At 36.1% G+C, this 19,121-nt stretch overlaps 1 protein-coding gene across 3 annotated transcripts in view; it reads right to left on the bottom strand.

Annotated features, from left to right (window-relative positions):
- Positions 1 to 19,121, bottom strand: part of COL11A1 (collagen type XI alpha 1 chain) — a 133,052-nt gene that overhangs the window by 69,295 nt on the left and 44,636 nt on the right. The window contains exons 6-19 of one of the 3 annotated variants that reach the window (XM_032117963.1): positions 17,185 to 17,301; positions 16,761 to 16,913; positions 16,478 to 16,573; positions 14,062 to 14,307; positions 11,399 to 11,461; positions 10,805 to 10,846; positions 10,387 to 10,449; positions 8,746 to 8,820; positions 7,348 to 7,431; positions 7,125 to 7,181; positions 4,622 to 4,675; positions 3,133 to 3,186; positions 2,966 to 3,019; positions 2,332 to 2,385 (exon numbers count right to left, since the gene is read on the bottom strand). In XM_032117963.1, coding sequence (XP_031973854.1) covers positions 2,332 to 2,385; positions 2,966 to 3,019; positions 3,133 to 3,186; positions 4,622 to 4,675; positions 7,125 to 7,181; positions 7,348 to 7,431; positions 8,746 to 8,820; positions 10,387 to 10,449; positions 10,805 to 10,846; positions 11,399 to 11,461; positions 14,062 to 14,307; positions 16,478 to 16,573; positions 16,761 to 16,913; positions 17,185 to 17,301 — 1,212 coding nt within the window. The remainder of the gene's footprint in view (positions 1 to 2,331; positions 2,386 to 2,965; positions 3,020 to 3,132; positions 3,187 to 4,621; positions 4,676 to 7,124; positions 7,182 to 7,347; positions 7,432 to 8,745; positions 8,821 to 10,386; positions 10,450 to 10,804; positions 10,847 to 11,398; positions 11,462 to 14,061; positions 14,308 to 16,477; positions 16,574 to 16,760; positions 16,914 to 17,184; positions 17,302 to 19,121) is intronic. The other 2 variants (XM_032117961.1, XM_032117962.1) reach the window with 2 other exon arrangements.

Genomic DNA, 19,121 nt, shown 5'->3' with positions numbered 1-19,121 from the left:
ACCATGGAAGAGAAAGTGAAATTTTATGAACTTTTCTTAATACCTTCAAGATGAATAAATATAGAAGTTTCTGTATTTTGCTAGGTTCTGCAACTATTCAATGTTATCTGCAGGTAGAGAATGTGTTTTTCTATGTGCTAAATGACACTTCTGAAAGACGACATGAGATGCATGGTCTGTCCTCTGGCTTCCAATCAATATCCAGGTGAAGACTGACTTAGGCTTTCAAATACTGAAATAGTTCATCCCCTTAAGGGCTACCTTTCTCTCATTGCAGTCACATGGTACTTAGCTATAGATTAGGAGTATGCATTCAGTGTTCTGGTAGTGCCATTCAGTAAGAACAAAACTTCCTATCATTATCAGCATTCTCAGTTTTTCAGTTCTCTATTTCTTCCCTTCAAGTGCTCACTTAAAGCCTGAATTTCTTTTTCCTTAGACCTATTTTAAAAGTATATACTGTCTTGCTTATATACTGAAGAAGAGTTGTGCATCTAGTAAATCTAAATAAGAAAAGTTCAAAGTCACAGATAATGAGGTTGAAAGAAATATGACATCATGTGATGTGATCTGCTCTACACTGGAAGTCTGAGAATCTCATTCGGTAACTCCTGTCTGAAACTTGTGTTTGACAGAGACATAACCAAAGAGAGACATTCAGTTTGCAACTCATATGTCCAATATGACTAATTCTAAAACTAGTCCTGAAACTTCTACTCTAAAGTTATGGGTTTTCAACATCGATTCTTTTACAGCTGAAATATAACTTCAACAGAAGTATTTCACTGGTCTTGCAGTGTTTATTGTTGCAAGCCAAAGAGAACTGAACATTTGCATTATATGTTGTCACTATATGAGACTCCAAAGCTGTAACCATGTTATCTGTCTTTGAGCTGGGCTGCTTTCACAAGGACCATAGTGCATACTTTTTACAGAAGATTTCCATAGAAACACAAGAATGTAGTGATTTTTAAATAGTGGGATGAAAGAAATTATGAAAATAAGTCATTATTTTCATTAATATTTTGCAAATTTAAACCCAAACTTATTTTTCTGATTTTTGGGGTAGGGAGAGGAGGTATGTGTTTTCTTTTTTTTTTTTTTGGGGTGGGGGGGAATACGGAACAAATTGAATATTAAAAAAAAAAAATATTTATTTCTTTATGACTTGGAAGGTGCCACAGACAAGTCTAGTATTCCAGGCTGGAAAGCACACACACACTGCCTGACTCAGGCCAAATTTCTGCTCAGCCCTCCAAGTGCAGGTGGCAAGTGCCTAATGCCGAGCCCCCTCTGCTGTTGGACTGCTGAGCACGCTGGGCTTCCATTATGGGATGCACTGACTGCTTTACACTCTTTTCCTAAAAAGGGATGATGAAAGAGGAGTAACAAAATTCTTTATGACAGCAGAAGTTCTTTCCCCGTTGCAAACAGAACTCAAAAGAGTATCCTTAGATGCTATTTAAAAGAACTACATTAGGGTCCAGTAGCCAAGACGGTTGAGCTTTTCTAGGAAGTTCAGCTGTGCTTACCCACTGAGGGTGAGGTCCTTGGTCACTGAGGTTTAGCAAATATGGAAATGGTTTTGCTGACATTTCCATTCACTGTTTCTTTTATGGTGCATTGCACTCACCAGGACAACAGTAAAGGAGGGACATTCAGCAGGTTGCTAGCACCTACATTAGGGGTATAGTCTGAAGCAGAAATCCCTGGTTGTGATTATTTCTGCACTTTGTAGGGAAAGGTGAAGTCTCATTCCATAGATTTGTATGACAAAAAGAACAAGTACTTTAGTAATTTTAAATATTACTAAAAATTTTCCTAACGTACCCGAGCTGACTGTGACCTTTCTTTAAGCTGCAGTTGTTGGAATAAGCCCCCACTAAACAATTCAGTTTGCAATTGAAATATTCATAGCCATTTTTTAGCAATCTTCTAAGGAAGTTAAAATTTGGCATGCTCCTGATACAGAAACTTCCTGCTAATTTCCTTTCCCTATTACTCATTCCTTTAGAGCAATGACTTGAAGTCCAACAGGCAAATTCCTGAACTAAGACAAATTAGAACAAAACCTAACTGAAGATGTGATCGAAATTCTGCAAATACATTTAAATTATAAATATGTATATTTCTTGTCTATTGATTGATATTACTCAAAAATTTTACAAGGAATATATTGCCTGATAGTACAGATATTATTTGTAGTGTGAAAAGCTGACATTCTGTTTTAACTTTTGCCTCAGTCCTTAGTGCTCTTCCTAATGAATAACGTATTATTTCTGGGACAGTATTAGTTTAGTGTTGTATAAACGTACATATTTTTCTTCTTACCCGGTTACCTTTGTCACCAGGGAGGCCAGGAAGGCCATCAAATCCTCTGTCACCCTAGGAAAGAAATCACAGAATAAGTAAATGAGTGTTACATTGTCTCAATAAATAGTGCCTTCCCCCTAAAAGTTAATTTCTACCCTTGGTTATATGTAGAATTTTGTTACTGAATGAAACAACATGGGGGTGAGCATATAGATCAAACTCACAAAATTTGATTCTACAAATTGTAGCAAGAGAAGATGACACAGCTTTTTCACTATGCTGTAGTTATGGTATTTATAAAAAGAATTTTCACATTGAAATGAAAAGCTTGAGTCTAGCTGCACTTTGAAGCTGCAGAACTTACTACTTTTACTGATACTCTGTAACTAGAAACTGACTCAGAGAGAGGGAAATCATGCCCCAAGCATCAAGTTTCTTCAAGGTCACACTACTAGGAATTACCATTAATTACCATATTTTAAATGGATGATTCATTCTCAGCTCTTGCATCTGACCCAGCTATCTGAAACCTCAGTATTTTCACTTGAGAGAAGAATTTTGGATTCACCTGGACAAAACTGTGGTACCTACATAAAATCTGTCCAGCCTGTTCCAAGACTGAAATAAAGCCTCAGGTCTCATTATAATTTACCTTTGCACCAGGTTCTCCTGGCATTCCTCTGGCACCATCAGCTCCAGGACGTCCCTGCAAAAACCCAAAGGGCAAACATTTGAAAATGCCACGGAATCAGATAATATTTAAATACATTTAAATAAAAACTATTTACCCAGAGCAGAACCAATCTATATGCTACCTACCCTTTTGCCAGCTTTTCCACTTGGACCAGGGGCACCTTGGACACCACGAGGACCCTGAATTTAAAGAGGGTAATTCTTAGAATTACATTAATGTCAGCAAAAAGGTAGTTAAAACCTCAACTCAAGAACAAGGTAAGATTTTTTTCTATGCAAAGCTAAGTTTTTTTCCCTAGGACGTGGATTTGTGTTCCCAGATTCCCATTAGTTTTAAAAGTACATGGGCATCCAAACTGGCCTTAGCACTACCAATTTTAGCACCAGTTTTTATGAGATGGCACTATACATGGCATAAGCCATCCTTCTAACATGTAATTTTCTTACATTCTTTTCATGGCTTTAAAGATCTCAGTCCTCTAGTTTGAAAAACCTTCTTCCTCTCATGCCAAAATTATTTTAGTCCCATTATAATTATTTAATGAAAAAAAAGAGTGCTTATTTCAGGTCCCTAACTTATACACAAACATGAGTAAAGAGTGCTAGTAAAGAGCTCACATGCTGTCTCAGCTTTACACAACACGAGTTTAACTAGAGAGAGACCAAATTACCCCAGACGGAAAAAACATTCCAGTTTCCAAACATATGTAATGTTCACTGAAGACTGTATGGGTGTGATTGTGGAAATTTTCTCATCCCCCATCCAAATGCATTTTCAGGTGAAAAAAAGCAATAGTAAGGACAAGCCATCCAAAAATATTGTGTAGGAAAAGAAAAAACATTAAAAATGTAAGTAAGCAAACTGAAAGACTGACCAGCTGTTCAGAATGCTTTTTTCTTTTCTTTTTTTATTGTTTTATTTTTCTACTGTAAGTATCCATGTACAGTTTTAAGACAGGCACTTAGTCATGTATCAAATCCATGATACTACTTGAGATATGGCAAAATCGTTGTTCTGGATACTTCTTTCATGATTTCTTCCACAATCTCCTTATTGCTTTTAGGTTTAAGCTGAAAGATTTCCATGTGTTTCAGTGCTCTTTGACATCACTGCGGAGAAGTCTATATAATAGTAAGCTGAGAAGCAAAGCATGCACTGATTCCTAAAGACTTATTCCTGGTATGTCACATCTTTCTTGAAAATAGCCTGTTTAAATACCAACTAAATTCAACCTCCCTCACCTAATGAGATCTGATAAGTTCAGAGCCCAAGGTCATCCAGTTGCAGACTAACATAAGATTATTGCACAGAAAAAAGAGCCTGAAGTGACAATTTTAAAACAGGTTTTCAAGTGAGGACACTCTGCATGTGATAATTGTTCTTCGTTATACAAATACTGTTACTTTCATATTTCAGAATGAACAATCAAACTATTGATTTTAACTATGATTTTAATATTGATCAAGCAATTGAATTTATAAGATAGTATCATGAAGGATATTTTTCTTCAATTGCATGCAGGAAGCATATAATTGATTGATTTCTTCTAATTGATATGAATACATTTTCTTAAAGATAAAACATGCTCAGACATAACAGGGAATATTATTGTACCTGGGGACCTGGTTCACCACTTTCACCCTTAGCACCTGCTGCTCCAGGTCCACCCTTGATGAAAAAAAACCAACATATATTGTTCAAGTAAACAAAAGCCTCTTTAAATTTGTTACTTTCTATTTCCATACATGAATTACAGGGAGAAATAACAAATAATCCTCTATTCATCAGAATGTGCGAAATCACCATTTGTATCTACAGATACACCTTGATGGATCAGTGTCTAAACACTGGGCAGAAATACTTCTCCTACCAAAGAAAACTCCCATGGATTTGAATGCGAACAAAGGTAACTCTTTGTTCTATATTAGTATTTGAGAGCTAAGTATGAGCACATAAGTAGTGCAATCAGAAGTGCATCAATTGCAGGGAATAAAACAGGGATGAAGGCCTGTCTTATTTACCTTTATTTCTGTGTTTTATAGAAAATAACAGTCTCAGAGTTCAATCCGAAGATCACTACAGTCAATGAAAAATACCCTGTCTAATCTTGTAATGAACCTCAGTGATGTTTTAATTAAGTCCTTTGTGCATCTGGCCCACAAGAAGTGGCGAATCTATTTAACTACATCTCTGTATTATTATGAAATGAAGACATAGATTTTAAGAGTAAATTTTAATCATAAACAGACCTAAACCAGATATTCATCCATACTGTGCATGGAATCAGGGGCAGAACTAGTGAAAGTAAGTTAGTGGTCTCACAAAGACAGACAAAATAAGCCAAAAAAGTCTTGGCATGCACACATAGAATACAGTCCCAGGGAAAGATGATACAGGAGTTTGTTACTGTGTGCAAAAGAATAGTTGCATTTTTGACCTTTGAAGCAGGTTGTGACCCAATGTATGTATTTAATATGAAGCAAATGTTGAAGACCTTTAAAAATGGATAATCCTTCTGTGACAACATTGGAAGAAAGAAGTAATCTAATGGCTTGGTTTAGTGCTGAGTCTCACATCTTGGAGTGGAAAGATCCCCACTGACCTTGCAGGTATTGATTCAAGTCCTAAGCAAACTGAAAATCAGATCCCAAACTGGTACTGGCAATGGAGAGAAGATTGATTTTGGTAGGTGGTGACTTTCTCTTGGGGTTTCTCTGATGTAAGCTCTCCTTTAATTAATATAATTGATTACATTTAATATCTGTAGGCAGACATTTATTTTTTGTGCTATGTTAACTAAGAATGTGAACCGCAGACTAACCTAATGCTAGACTGGGGCTTTGACACTGCTATGTTTGAGTTTTAGTAACTAATATGTTACTAATGTATCTTATTGGCTACTAATTAATAAAATAAAATTTAAAAAAATTTAAAATTAACATAAAGAGTTTTTAAACTCTTAAAAAAAATAAAATTCATATAAAGAGCAAAAGCTCCAACTTTTTCATTCTTAAAAGAAGCTGCTCAGAAAAACAATTTACAGACCAAGAAACTTGCTTTTGGAACTGTAGGTGAAAAATGTTTCTAGATCAAAGAGTTGGATTTCTAGAGCCTCCTGGTGGTTTAGAAGCAAAACAACTATTAATATTATTAATTTGTTGAACTTTGCATACAGGATTACATGAAGGCTTTTAAAACACAAAAGCACGAGTACGAAGCCAGGTTGTACCTCTGCTAAAGGTATACAACCCACTGTCAGTATGGTACCAGTCTTTACAAAACACTCTCTGCTTACAGCAGTTCCACAGTTTTGTCTGTATAGACTCAATGTTATCCTGCAGGTCACTTGAATTAAATACACTGCTGAAAATAGTGTGTGAGTTTGTTAAATAAACCAAATATATCTGGCTCTTTGTAAGTATTGCATACCTAATTGTGATGAATCAGGAGTCTGTGAGCCAGATTCTCTGCTTGGTAGCAACTATTTACTTTGAAAGAATTACTCTAGAAAAGAATTGCTCTTGTATGGATCTGCTTAAAAATACAAGTGTACACACTCCGTATAAATACTAAGATATTTTAACATCCACACGGCCATTTGCAGATCATTTGGTGTTAGCAGTTGAGTCAAATTCAGGAGTGAAATAAAAAAATAGAATTGTTTTAGAAATCTGTGGCTCTTAATTGCTTATAGGAATGCCTCTTAAAAACTTTTCAGATTCAGCTTAAATACTGAGCGAAGGTGATTCTGCACAGCCTTGCTTTAGAATCTTTCTTTAGAGTTTCCTATTTACTACAAGAAATTGTATTAGTAGTATTACAGAGACGATTGACTGTAGAGGCATATTTAATTATTTATGTAAAACTATTCACTAATTTTGTAAGTCCACCAGTATACTCTATCCAAACATCACAAAATCTACAATAAAAGCTCATTTAGTATTTAGGTTACATTGCAGACCTTGAATAAGAATACAAACTATAGCTTTAATTATACAATATTAATTTCAAATAATACAAAATAAGCATAAATACAGATATGTAGGCAGGGCCAGAATGAGATCCATGGGCTACATTAACATGTTCTTAAACGTGTGCCCCTGTTTTGTCTACATACCACAGGACCTGGTCTTCCAGTGAGTCCCATAGGACCAGGTGGACCTCTCATAGCAATCTGAGGAAACAAACAAGCAGAACAAGAGGTGTCAAGAAAAAGCTGCCAGCCAGCATACATATTCTATACTAACATACTTTATGAATGTGTTAGCAAATACCCCACATCTTTGACTTCACATCCTGCAGAACTGAAAACAAATTAGGTTTTGGCTCCTTATGCTCACCCTAGCTTGCTGAAGAATAGCTTGTGCTTGAGCTTCCTGCGCGGAGATTGTTGGGCCCTTCTCACCATCTCCACCAAAGCGGAACTGCAAGTATCAAAACAAGGAAAGGATTTAGAATTTATCAAATCTAAATCATACTTCTTACTTGCTGCAACAGTGCAAACCACTTCAAAGACACAAGGTCAGAGTCTTTAGTTCATTCCACTAACTTCAGAAGATGGCTGCATGGAGGCCACAGGATCCAACACAAGTATTAAGAAATTGGTGATAGTTTAGAACTGAAGTCTAAATTTAATCCCTTATGAGCAAATATTTTCCTGATTTCATAGAATTTTGATTTCCATTTGTTCGCTTGTTTATTTAAAAAGGAGGCCAAAAATACACTTTGATTGCCTGAAAAATTTCAATAAAAATATGTACCAAAATTCATTAATTCTCTATACATTGGTAGCTACCCACATTAAAAAAGCAATTTAATTCAAGGCAGACACAAATTTGAAAAATGTTTGATATCTAAAATAAAACAGTTTTCTGTAATTTCTGACAATTTCAAAATAAGTTACAAAATAAAAATTTAAGTGCTCATTCCTGTGCTCCTGGACTGTTATTGCTCATGAAGCTGCTGGCAAAGGCTTTGCAACGCTGCAGAAATGCTAGGCTGCAACAAGAAACGCAGCTTTGCAAAGGTATGGCATTGGCACTCTGGGTGTCAGGGCCATGAATCTTGCACTGCCCACAGCAGTTTGTCCAGTTTGCTCATGCCCAGAGTTGACATGGATCTTTTGCATCCGTACACACAGTTAGGAATAATTAATTCCAAGCACACAGCTCTCTTCGTATCCCAGTGCTACAAGATACTTTAACAGCTTTGGGCTTGTTCCTCCACCTGCTAAAACAGATGGTGTTTTGCTTTGACTCCAGTGGGAGCAGAGCTGGCTATGTGCATATATTTCTATTCAAAGGATGCACTGACTCTTCAAAGAGGACACTGAAGTCCAATTTTAAGCATGGAATACTTAAAAATCTCCATGTCAATGAGACTTGAAAGCGCACAAGCCTGTTGGGAGCACGGGCCCTCTGTACAACAGTAAACTCGTTGTTTAGGACATATAGTAGCAAAATATAGTTACTGTTAAAAATATAAGGTGGTTTTCAGTGTCTGTCATTCATTAATGTAGGTTCCAATATGGCAGCCATGCAGGAGCTAAAGCATATGGGTTTTTTTAGGAAAAAAGAAGGCACCATATAAATGAATTTCAAATGCTTACACCATAAAAGAAATGTTATATCCTTCTCTCATTCCACAGACAAAATTGGATGAAAAAAGAAAATACCTATACATTTCTTGAAGGACACTTGCACTTTTCATAGGCTGCTTACCCTATAACCATAACTTACCGGCAACATTAGCATGGTACCTGGGGGACCTGCTAAACCATCAGCACCAGGAAGACCAGGGCGACCAGGTGGACCCTAAGAGAAAAAAGACGTGAGAGAAAAAAGATGAGAACAAAAAGATAGTTATGTAAGATAAACCTTTTGAGTCACTTACATAAATTTACACACAGAATAGCTTGGAAAAGACCTTAAAGATCTAGTTTCAACCTCCCTGCCCTGGGCAGGGACACCCTTCACTAGAGCAGGTAGCTCAAAGCCCCATCCAACCCTGCCTTGAACACTTCCAGGATGGTGCAGCCATCTGGGCAGCCTGTTACAGGGCCTCACCACTGTCAGCATAAGGAATTTCTTCCCAATATTTAATCTAAACCTGCTCTCTTTCCATTTAAAAACCTTCCTCCTAGTCCTATCACTATGGGCCCTTGTAAAAAGTCTCTCTCCACCTTTCTTACAGCCTTCCCCCCCAGCTCAGCCTGTCTTCATAGAAGAGGCACACAAGAGTGGCAGAGGGGCAGAACCATCTCCCTTGACTTGCTGGTCACGCTTCTTTCATGCAGCCAGGATACGGTTGGCTGCAAGTGTATGTTACTGGGTCATGTCAAGCTTCTTGTCCACCAACACCCCCAAGTCCTTCTCTGCAGGGCTGCTCTCAATCCATTCTCCTTCCAGCCTAATTGCTGCAATTATATATTTGTGTCATGTCTGGTCCATGACCGGCACATGACGTGCTCAGTCAAGAATTTCCTTATGATGAATTCAGTAAGCAGCCAGTTGCAACTCTAAGTACTGTTGGTAGTTATTCCATTACTGTGTGTTAAAATTCCCATTTTATAACTTCAAATTCTGGAATATTTAGTTAATCTACAGGACAGAAATATGAAAGAAGTGTGGATGCTGACTTACTAGCAAAATAAAGCATTGTTGGGATTTTAATATTATCTCATTATACAGTGAAGTGATAGCATCTTCTCAACATCATGTATACATAAATACAGCATGAACATGCTGGATTCATCAGTAAATTATCTCTCACAAAACACAGGAAAGTCTTTCAGTAGCATATTTTCCTCAAATAAGTATGTTTAGGCTGTTTTAAAATTGTGTTGGTGGTGGCAGTAAGAAAAGGCTTACAAGAATGTGAAGACTAAAACAACAGCCTAAATTTTAACTAGTTTCATGACTGGATAGGTTTGTCAAGCCATATATTATTTAATATGGCCAATAAATCCTTCCAAGACAATCTAATATTGTCCATCACTTTCAATATTCCCACGTTTTGATTCTGCAAAGCTTGTTTTTCTCTATATTTGTACATAACTGAGGCCATATTGATTTTTTAAAAATTCAATCAAATTCATATGAAATGTTTGTATCTATTACTTTAGTATATTTCAAAACACATCAAAACAGAAAAAGACAAACAAATGAGAACATCTTCGTGTATTTACAGCACATATTTCTACCCCTAAAAAATGTTTGTCCAGATTCTCAGTTGATTTGCTTAGCTGAATGAATCAGCCTCAGTTCTACTGATGTTTCTAACTTATGTGGATCTATTTCAGATCAGGATCTACCTCACCCTTCTAGCAATTAGTGCAAGGTATCTCATGAATGCATGGGATAATCTGTTTGTTGACTTACCCTTTCACCAGGGTCACCTGGAGGACCAACAGGACCTTGTAGACCTGGGGGACCTGTAAGACCCTATAGAAAAAGAATGACATAATTATGCTGACTGCTTGCAGACTTCTGAACTATTTTTTCTCTGGAAAGTTATGATGAGCACATATTTGGATAAAATAATTTATTAGGCAGCATATTGGTTTTTTTACAAAGATTTATAGTCAACATTCAAAACTTTGATTTTCATGTGCCCTCAGCTTGTAGTATGCTGTCACTGAAAAGGCTAGAGATGGTTCTTTTCTATTCCCTTCTAAAACTGCTAAGTCTGATATACATTTGAGAACCATAATAAGACCAACATTGTGTTAACTCATAAATAGAAAAGCACAGTGGATACATCAAATGCAATAAAGGAAATTGTGATTAATCTACTTACAGCAGGTCCTCTTGGTCCCGGTGGTCCTTCAATGAGCATACCCTAGGGGTGGATGAAAGACAACATTAAATTCATTATTTTGTAGAAAAACATAAAAAATCTTTTTAGCTGAACTACTGAACATTTCTTAGTGTTTTGATAAACTTTTCCAGGAATCTTCTCTCTACAGTAACTAGAATGAGAATCTGAATTGTTGCGTGACATTAACGGTGAGGAAGACTTCCCTGCCCTTGATGAAACCTGTAGTGACAGTATTACCTGTGCCTAAGCTGAAAGTTATCTGGGTAGATCTGTCCAAGGTGTAGTTACTAGATGGCCTGAAGATCAGATCAATGCTCTGTTTTCCTCTGCACAAGAAGATTCTCCTTTTTTAAGGAATATGTGGTTCGTCCTTCGTGTAACCGAAGGAGTAGCTGGAACAGACCGCTGTTGGTAATCACTTTATACCATCCACATTACAGGGACTGTTTCAGAGATCATGGACAATGTGGATGCTGTCATCCTATCATGAACAACAGTGTTTGATAATGATGCATTAACAGTGGGTAGATGTTATACAGTACTACAGAAAAACTTCCTGGCATTTGTACTTACAGGTTCAATCACAGCTGGTTCTCCCTTTTGGCCTTTTTCTCCATAAGCTCCATGTCCTGTCACCTGGCCAGTAAAAACAACGCCAAAAATGGAAATAAGTATAAGGTCTAAGGACCTGGTTCAATAAAGAATTGCAGCAACCTGTAACTGAAAGCTAAAGCTGGAATTGGCCTGTGCTATAAAAAATACATCACAGGTACAAATCATATAAATCAAAAATATTTAATACATGAGAAATGAAAATGCAAAAACTGTATGCACGCTTTCTCAATTATTGGATATTGTTAATTTGCACTTTTTGAATGAGATGTGCATCCCATGAGTGTGTATCCCATGCTTTACATTAGGACTTTGGTATTAGAATCTTAAACTTCCGTGTGCAAGTCACAACATTGTTTCTTTTCTTATTTGATTGGAAATCTTCTTGGCAGTTAACAATTATTCTCCATGGGTTTACGAATTTAGCAGCCTACAGTAAGATGGAAAGAAAGATCCTTTGGTCCAATATGGACAGTACCTTTCAAACTCCTAATTTCATTCACTAGACATCCACAACATGTAAAGCAATCTGAGAAGGGTCTGTGATTTCATGGCATAAATGAGAAGGGAGCTAAGTGCCACTGTGAACACTACAGAATATTTCATGGATAACCAATTATGCCTCCTCCCTACATGAATTAGCATCAACTGCCAAGTTCTTTGAGGACCAGCTCAACAGGAAGTTTTGGGTTCAGGATTAAGGTAGCAGAAGTACCTAAAACAGTATGTCAATAACACATACTAATGGAAGAAACAGATTCAAGTTTCAAACAAAGAAAAACAAACCTGATTCTTTTTTCAAACCATGAGATATTGTATTTTTCTTCAGAAGTACCTCTCTTCATTGCTAACATATCCACTAGAAATTCAGTTCTGATCAGTTTAAAATTTGAAATGCTTTTTTTTTATTATTTCAGTAGAGTGATTCAACATTTACTCTAAAATAGCTGGGGATTAGTAAGAACAGTAAGGATAATGTTACAGTATTTCAATATGAAATATTTCGGAATGGAAAAACAGAGACTTAGATTCATGGACTGTGCATTTTGCATTGATTTATAAAGGCACAGATCTCACTAGTAATGATGTTCATAAACCCATTGGTAGTTCATAAAAATCAACTAGCAAGAGGTATAGACAATCATGTTTTATTACATTAATATAAATTACTAGTAAAAAAATTACATCAGGGTCTCCATCTTTGGAAATATTTCCCCTTTTTGAAAGTTCCCAGATATTGAGTATTTCTCATCTTGCTTTTTTTATCATAGGTAGAACTTCAGCTATTCTAAATACATCCACATGTCAAAGGAAAAATGACATATCTCTGGTTCAGCAGATGAGAACTGTAATAAGCTTGCACAGACCAGAGCCTGTGTTCTAATTCAAGATTCCTGACTCCTTCAGCTTTGTATCAAGGCATTTTAAGTTGAAATTTACACCAGGGGATAGAGTCTACACAGCCATTTGCTTAATGCAGGCACAAATGGTGCCTTATGGGCTCTTTGCTTCACGGATAATCCGACCTTTTCTGTGTCATTCTGCCACAGTGTCCCCATCTGGGCTAGAAGGAAAAGAGTACACTTGTATCACATGGCACAGATAAAGATCATTAAAAAATACAATGACCCCAACAGGGTTTAGAAAGGAGCAGTAAATGAAATACAGAAGGATGGGTTTCAAGGTTGGCAGGGAAAAGCAACCTCACAGCATTTGCTGTTATTTCTTGGATCCTTTGTAAACTGAAGTTTTGACTTTGTGAGGAGAAAATAAAGATAAGACTGAGCAAATCGTGCAAACAAAATTCTCTTTTTCTACTATATTCAAGGTCTTCCTAACTAAAAAATCCAAATGGGATTTTTTTTCCTTCCAGTCTTAGCCATATTAGTTTTCTTTGCAGCTTCTGCAGCTGATAAACTGGTAAACAAGGACCATGGCACAACTAAAGGAAAGTTTAAACCTTGCTGTTTAGCCTGTGATTAAGTTAGAGGGAAAGAGAGCTATAAAACTCAGAATGAAGAGCATGATTCACAGGATCCACCATGTCATCCTATCTTTCTTTATATAAACTGAGCTGTTAAATCACTTCTGCAAGACCATAAATCTGTCACCATTAACTAAGCTTATTTTCAAGAAAGGCTTCAGGCCTTATCTTTCCCACTTATGAATTTTCTTCTTGGAAAGCAGCAAAAGCCATGGGATTCTAGACACTTATACGCATATCAATTTCTTAAGGTAACCATATAAAAATATTAATTACAGCACTTGTACCTGCATTAGAACTTATGTTCTTTCCAGCTTTAGCTCTAGTTTAGAAAGATTTTTAAAACTGTTCATTTTAACATTTATTTTTTAATTCCACCTCCTCTTTCCTTTACCTCCCATCTTCAGCCCTCCCTTACTCCCTTCAGCAAATGAGACAAAAAATCTTACATTTAATAAAGATAAAAAGTTCAAGATTACTAAAAAAAGAGGATGGCCTTGATCCAAAGGCTATCAGAAATAAGAACATATCTAATATGTACAAGGAACTCTGGATCAAGGTATGTGCAGTTCTGAGACTGTGTAATTATAAAAGAATTACTAAATTAAATTAATCTGCATTATGCCTCCAGTCCACTTACGCTTGTTTCTGTGATATCGGTCTCTGCAGGAACACCTGGACCAAACTCCTCATTAGTGGAATCAGTTGGTTTGTCTTCATATTCTTTATATTCATAAAAATCATATTCTCCTAAATCTCCATCTACCAGCAGATCAGATTCACTGGGGTCTACTCCTCTGCTTCCATATTCAGTTGCCTCAGTTTTTTTATCATAATCCTCTCCAGTTATGTATTCTTCAGCAAATACTTCTTCAACAGGATTTTGCTATTCGTATCAGTAGCAAAGATTTGGGAATAGGAGGAATATGTGGGTTATTGTTAGTAAAGCAATGTAAGCATACGCTGATCCACCATGATGACTTGTCAAAAGAAGAAAGAACAGTAGAACTACAGCATATTGTCTTTTAATTAGAGTCTGAAGGAATGGAAGTTCAGCCTTTCAGAGTAATTAAAAGATCTTTGTATAAGTAGTACAAAGAAGTAATGTTTTCATATGCTTTGGTTTTTATTTCCAAAACCACTGAGTTCAATATATCCAGTATTATGTGTACTGCTTGCGTAATGTTACTTTAGTGCCAAATATAGCTGAATTTCGCTGCTTGGTTTCACTCTTACAAGCATTCATGAATGAACATATGCAATAAGCAGTGAATAAGTTCAGATCTTTTTACAACAGCAATGTGGAGGAGGTGCAAGCATCACTTTAGTTAAGCCCAGCCTTTTTCATTATTTTCTGTCTATAAATACCAATGCTGAGCTAAACTTCTTTTCTCTTGTTAATGATTTTGAAGTTTATTTATCAGTAAAAGCCATGACTCGTCTGTGTCATGGTAATTCACGTATTTTTTGTCTGAGTCAAATTTCCAGTACAATTCAGATCAATTTTAATATTTCTGAAATCTAAGCTTTCATCTTAAAGCATGTAAGCTGTCAAACCAAGCAAACAACTTAAAAGCACTAAAGCAGTTTAAAAGAATGCTATATTTGAGATGTACAAAACCATTTGTGAAATAAAGGATGATTGCTTTATTCTATTACAGAGGTCTTTTGACAGGGTAATTTTGAAAGAAATAGAAGTTCAGATACTGCTAATACAAAATGATGTTCTAAATGATCAGACAATATGAAGTAGTATGATCTTGAAAATATTCAGAAGCTAATCAACATCCAGTGTAATTAAAAAATCTTGATCTAATAACGATACTGAAATATATTGCAGTTAAAATAGAAGGCCAGATTCTGATTTAACAATTGCCAAATTCCATTAGTTACAGGAGTATGACTTTGCCTTACAGCTGGAATAAACACAGATCTGAACCAATTCTAAGCCAAATTTTACCTTTATGAAGCAATGCTGTCACCAAGGAGAGCATTTAGCACTTTGAATCTACCTCATTGCACCTCTACTATTGTACAATCAGCTTAAAATTGCCCAGGAAACTGAATAATTTAGATACATCTGTTGATCAACTTGTGAGAAGCAAACACGAGACTGAATGTAAGAATGCTTTACAGCAAAATGAGTAAAACATACCTTAATTCACCTTCACTTTCTAAGATACATAGGAGAAAAACCATAGAACAAATGGGGACTCTCTTTCTCTTTTCAAATATTCAGGGGAAGGGGAGAGGGGGAGTTTTGTACATCTTTTAAGCAACAATCTTAATTATGAAAGGAAAAGGTAAAAGAAAAATGAGAACGATATTTCTTAAAATCTGCCATCATTTTTCTAACACTAGCATTAATTAATATGCAAACATATTAATGCAGCACTGTCTTAGGTGCAGTAATTTTAACAAAATAATGTTTAGACCGGTTATTGTGGCTTTCTAGAAATGTGTTTTCTGACATAAGTCAAAATAATAATTTTATCTTTTTCGACAGTTCAAAATATAATGTTTCTTTTGAATAGAACAAGTAAAAATCAAATAATTTGGTTTTGGTAGCTGAAGAACTATGAAAAGAAAACAAAGGTTTCTGACTCAGCTTCCATATGCTGCTATGGTGGTAGCCATGCTTTGTCTTGTGTTAGGTTCTTTTTATGCTGCATCTTAAAAATTACAGGAAAAATTAGAGACTCCACTTCCTATTAGGGGGACTATGTCTAATAGCTAACCTAGTTTATGCTAGACATAGCTCCATTCACATCCACACTGAAAGCAGCAAAACTACGTTCCCACACCGTGTATCACTGAATTATTTCCAGAATCACGCACTCTGCAGAGTGAAGATTCAGCAGATCTCTACAGAATTAATGCGAGTTCTGCCCAAGAAAACTGTAGCTTCTTATATTGGCTGAGAAAGCATAAAATCACATTAAGTGCTGGTAGAGTTTGTAACTTGGACATAGAAATCCATCCTTTTAAAATGCATTTGTACTTTTTTAATGACTGACAGCTGGTGGGACAAGTATTTTCTTGAGACTTCTTACTACCTCATTTGCTTCAGTAGTTCTGGAGGGAGCTTCTGTCTGGGGTCCATAGTCATTTTCAGCTATGCTATAATCTTGAAATCCATCAATAACGTTGGCCTAATATGAGAAAAAAAAGGACATTATTAAAAAAAATCCCATATGAAAAATTCAAGAGGTTTTGCTGTTATTCAGGTTATGGTATTAGCCAGATGTATTCATCTAGTGGGGTTAGGTAAATTTTTTTCTTATTATCAAAGATCTTCCAGTCTTGGTCTGGGAAAGATCTTGATTATTTCTTGGCTACCTTTACCCCTAGTTTGCCTTTTGCTGCTGCTTGATAACTTTTCTTCTTCTTGGATGCATATTTTTCAGATTTTTTTGTTGTGGCCTTTTGAGGTTTGTCCTTTGAGCTAGCGGCCACTGTCCTCTTCTTCTTTTTGACCATGGCTTTCTTTTTCTGCAAACGTTATGAAAGATGGAATGGGAAAACATAAATAAAATGAAAAGAAATATGAGAAAGGGTGAATGAAAGAATGGTAACCAAATGCAAGATGAATGCTGTCAGCCGTGAGACCTTCCATCTCTAACTGAAAGCAAGGGTTACAGCTACAAAGTAAAGAAATGAGTGAGAGGAAAGCATTAAGTTTATATACAGAAGGCACAAATTGACAAACCATATGGTAGGGGACAGCTGGACACCACACAACAAACAGATCAGATTCTGTTACCTCTGTTTGTGCTACTGTCTCTTCAAACAGTGGGAGTCCCTCTGTTACAGAATCAGTTTCTTTATAATCTGCATCCCCATACTCATAGTCATATTCGATAAAATCTTCTGGTGTGTACTACATTGCAAATGGAAAAATATCAGGCATTCCCATGTTAGTGGTAGCAAACTAGATTAGCAATACTGGAAAGTATCTCAACCTTTACTTAGGAATAAAGTTAAACAAAAGGCAGTATGAACAATTCAATGTAATTATTCATTTGGGGAAAAAACCTCACAATTTCTTATTTCTTTCAAAGCACAGTACAAAAGTAGTAAAAAAGTAAGTAGTAATGCCAGGAAAAAGCCTCTCTTTTATTGGACTGCAAAGAAGAATCCAGTATAATTTTGATTACTGGGAGCACCAACAGATCTTTTGAAACTATGTGTTTATTTAAATTTTAATAATGCCTCTTTTACCTGTAATTTTTTCAGGTGACCAGAAGAGCAGAGATGCCAATATCTGACATGAATAAATAATGTCAGATAGAGGAAAGAGGCCACAGCTCACAAGTAAACATGGCTATCTTCCTCTTGTTAGATGTTGTGTTTGAAAACCAGGGCAGCTCCATGGTATAAATTTCCTGAGCAAATGCCTCACCGCTGCAATTTCATTTCAGATTCAGCTTCGGTAAATTGCTCCACAGATCTGTTTCTATAATTTTTATCAAATGAAGATTTGGCACAATAAAGTTTTACAAGAGCAAGTAGCTTTAGAATTGGCTTGTGTAGTGTTCTGAGCCCAATCTAGGGAGCCAGGAACTCCTGAGCTGTACTCTTGGCTGTGCCAAGCAGATACTGGTCTCCATATTATGCGCACCAAGCGCAACTCACCCCAGCTGAGAAGAAAGAGCAGCTTTAAACTATTTTTGTCCTACCATGCTTGAAGCTACAAGAACTGGTTGGTCTAGTAAAGTAAAGCAGTCTCCTTGTTGCTACCAGTTCTCTTTACGTGCCCAGGGAGCCAAAAGAAGGCAGAATTGTGTCCAGAGTCTGGACAAATGTTTGCTTTCCCTTTAGGAAGAAATATTCTAATGTGCCTCATGTGAACTTGTCCCTTCTGAAATCTCCTCTCTCTTGTTTCAAGTCAGCATCATTGTCTGTAAAATGAGGACAATACTGTTTGTTTCATTATATTGATGAGAGAGAGAATCAGTACATTACACTTGCAAATGAGTCTGAGGATTCATAGATGTGACCATTATCAGAAAGAGATGGACATTTTAGAAGAAATTATATATGAGATTAAAATAGATCTCCATATTCCAAACTATATTCTACCATCTGATCAAAACTCTGGTTTAACTGTTTCCTCTGGCAATGCTTTTTGATGCAATTTTTTACTTATGATTTTAATGCATAGAAGTTGATTTCCTCAGCAAGTATAAGACTAATGCTGAAAGGCCCTTAATCACTTAAAAATCCTTTTACATGGCTTTCTTTTACTTTACTCCTATGACTCCTCAGAGTCTTACTATGATCAGCAGCTTTTCTTAAAAAGAAGACACAGATTATCTTTCAGAAGGCAGATGCTTTTTGCTTGATTGTCCTTTTGATTATTTCTACCCATGCATATATAAACTGGTTAGTCATGAGATTTGATAAACATATAAGAAGGATGTAACATACTTTTGGTACTCGTTCAAAACTATATTGCACATTAATAAGAGCACTTCAAATGACATTTAAATAACAAGATACCATTTTAGGTGGAGAATATCCTCTTTGTGAAGTATATGTGCATTTTATATCTGCCTCATATAATGTAAGCAATGCTTTGATTTCATCAGTGGTATCTTTTGCATTACCAAAAAAAGTTGATACTATTTATACTTTTCAAAACCAGCAGCACTTTAGACTTAACCAAGGTAAGTAATATGTGATTATTCTTTCCCTGTT

The sequence above is a fragment of the Corvus moneduloides genome, chromosome 9 (assembly GCF_009650955.1).
Source record: "Corvus moneduloides isolate bCorMon1 chromosome 9, bCorMon1.pri, whole genome shotgun sequence".
NCBI lineage: Eukaryota > Metazoa > Chordata > Aves > Passeriformes > Corvidae > Corvus > Corvus moneduloides.
This window is presented reverse-complemented; position numbering and strand designations above follow the sequence as displayed.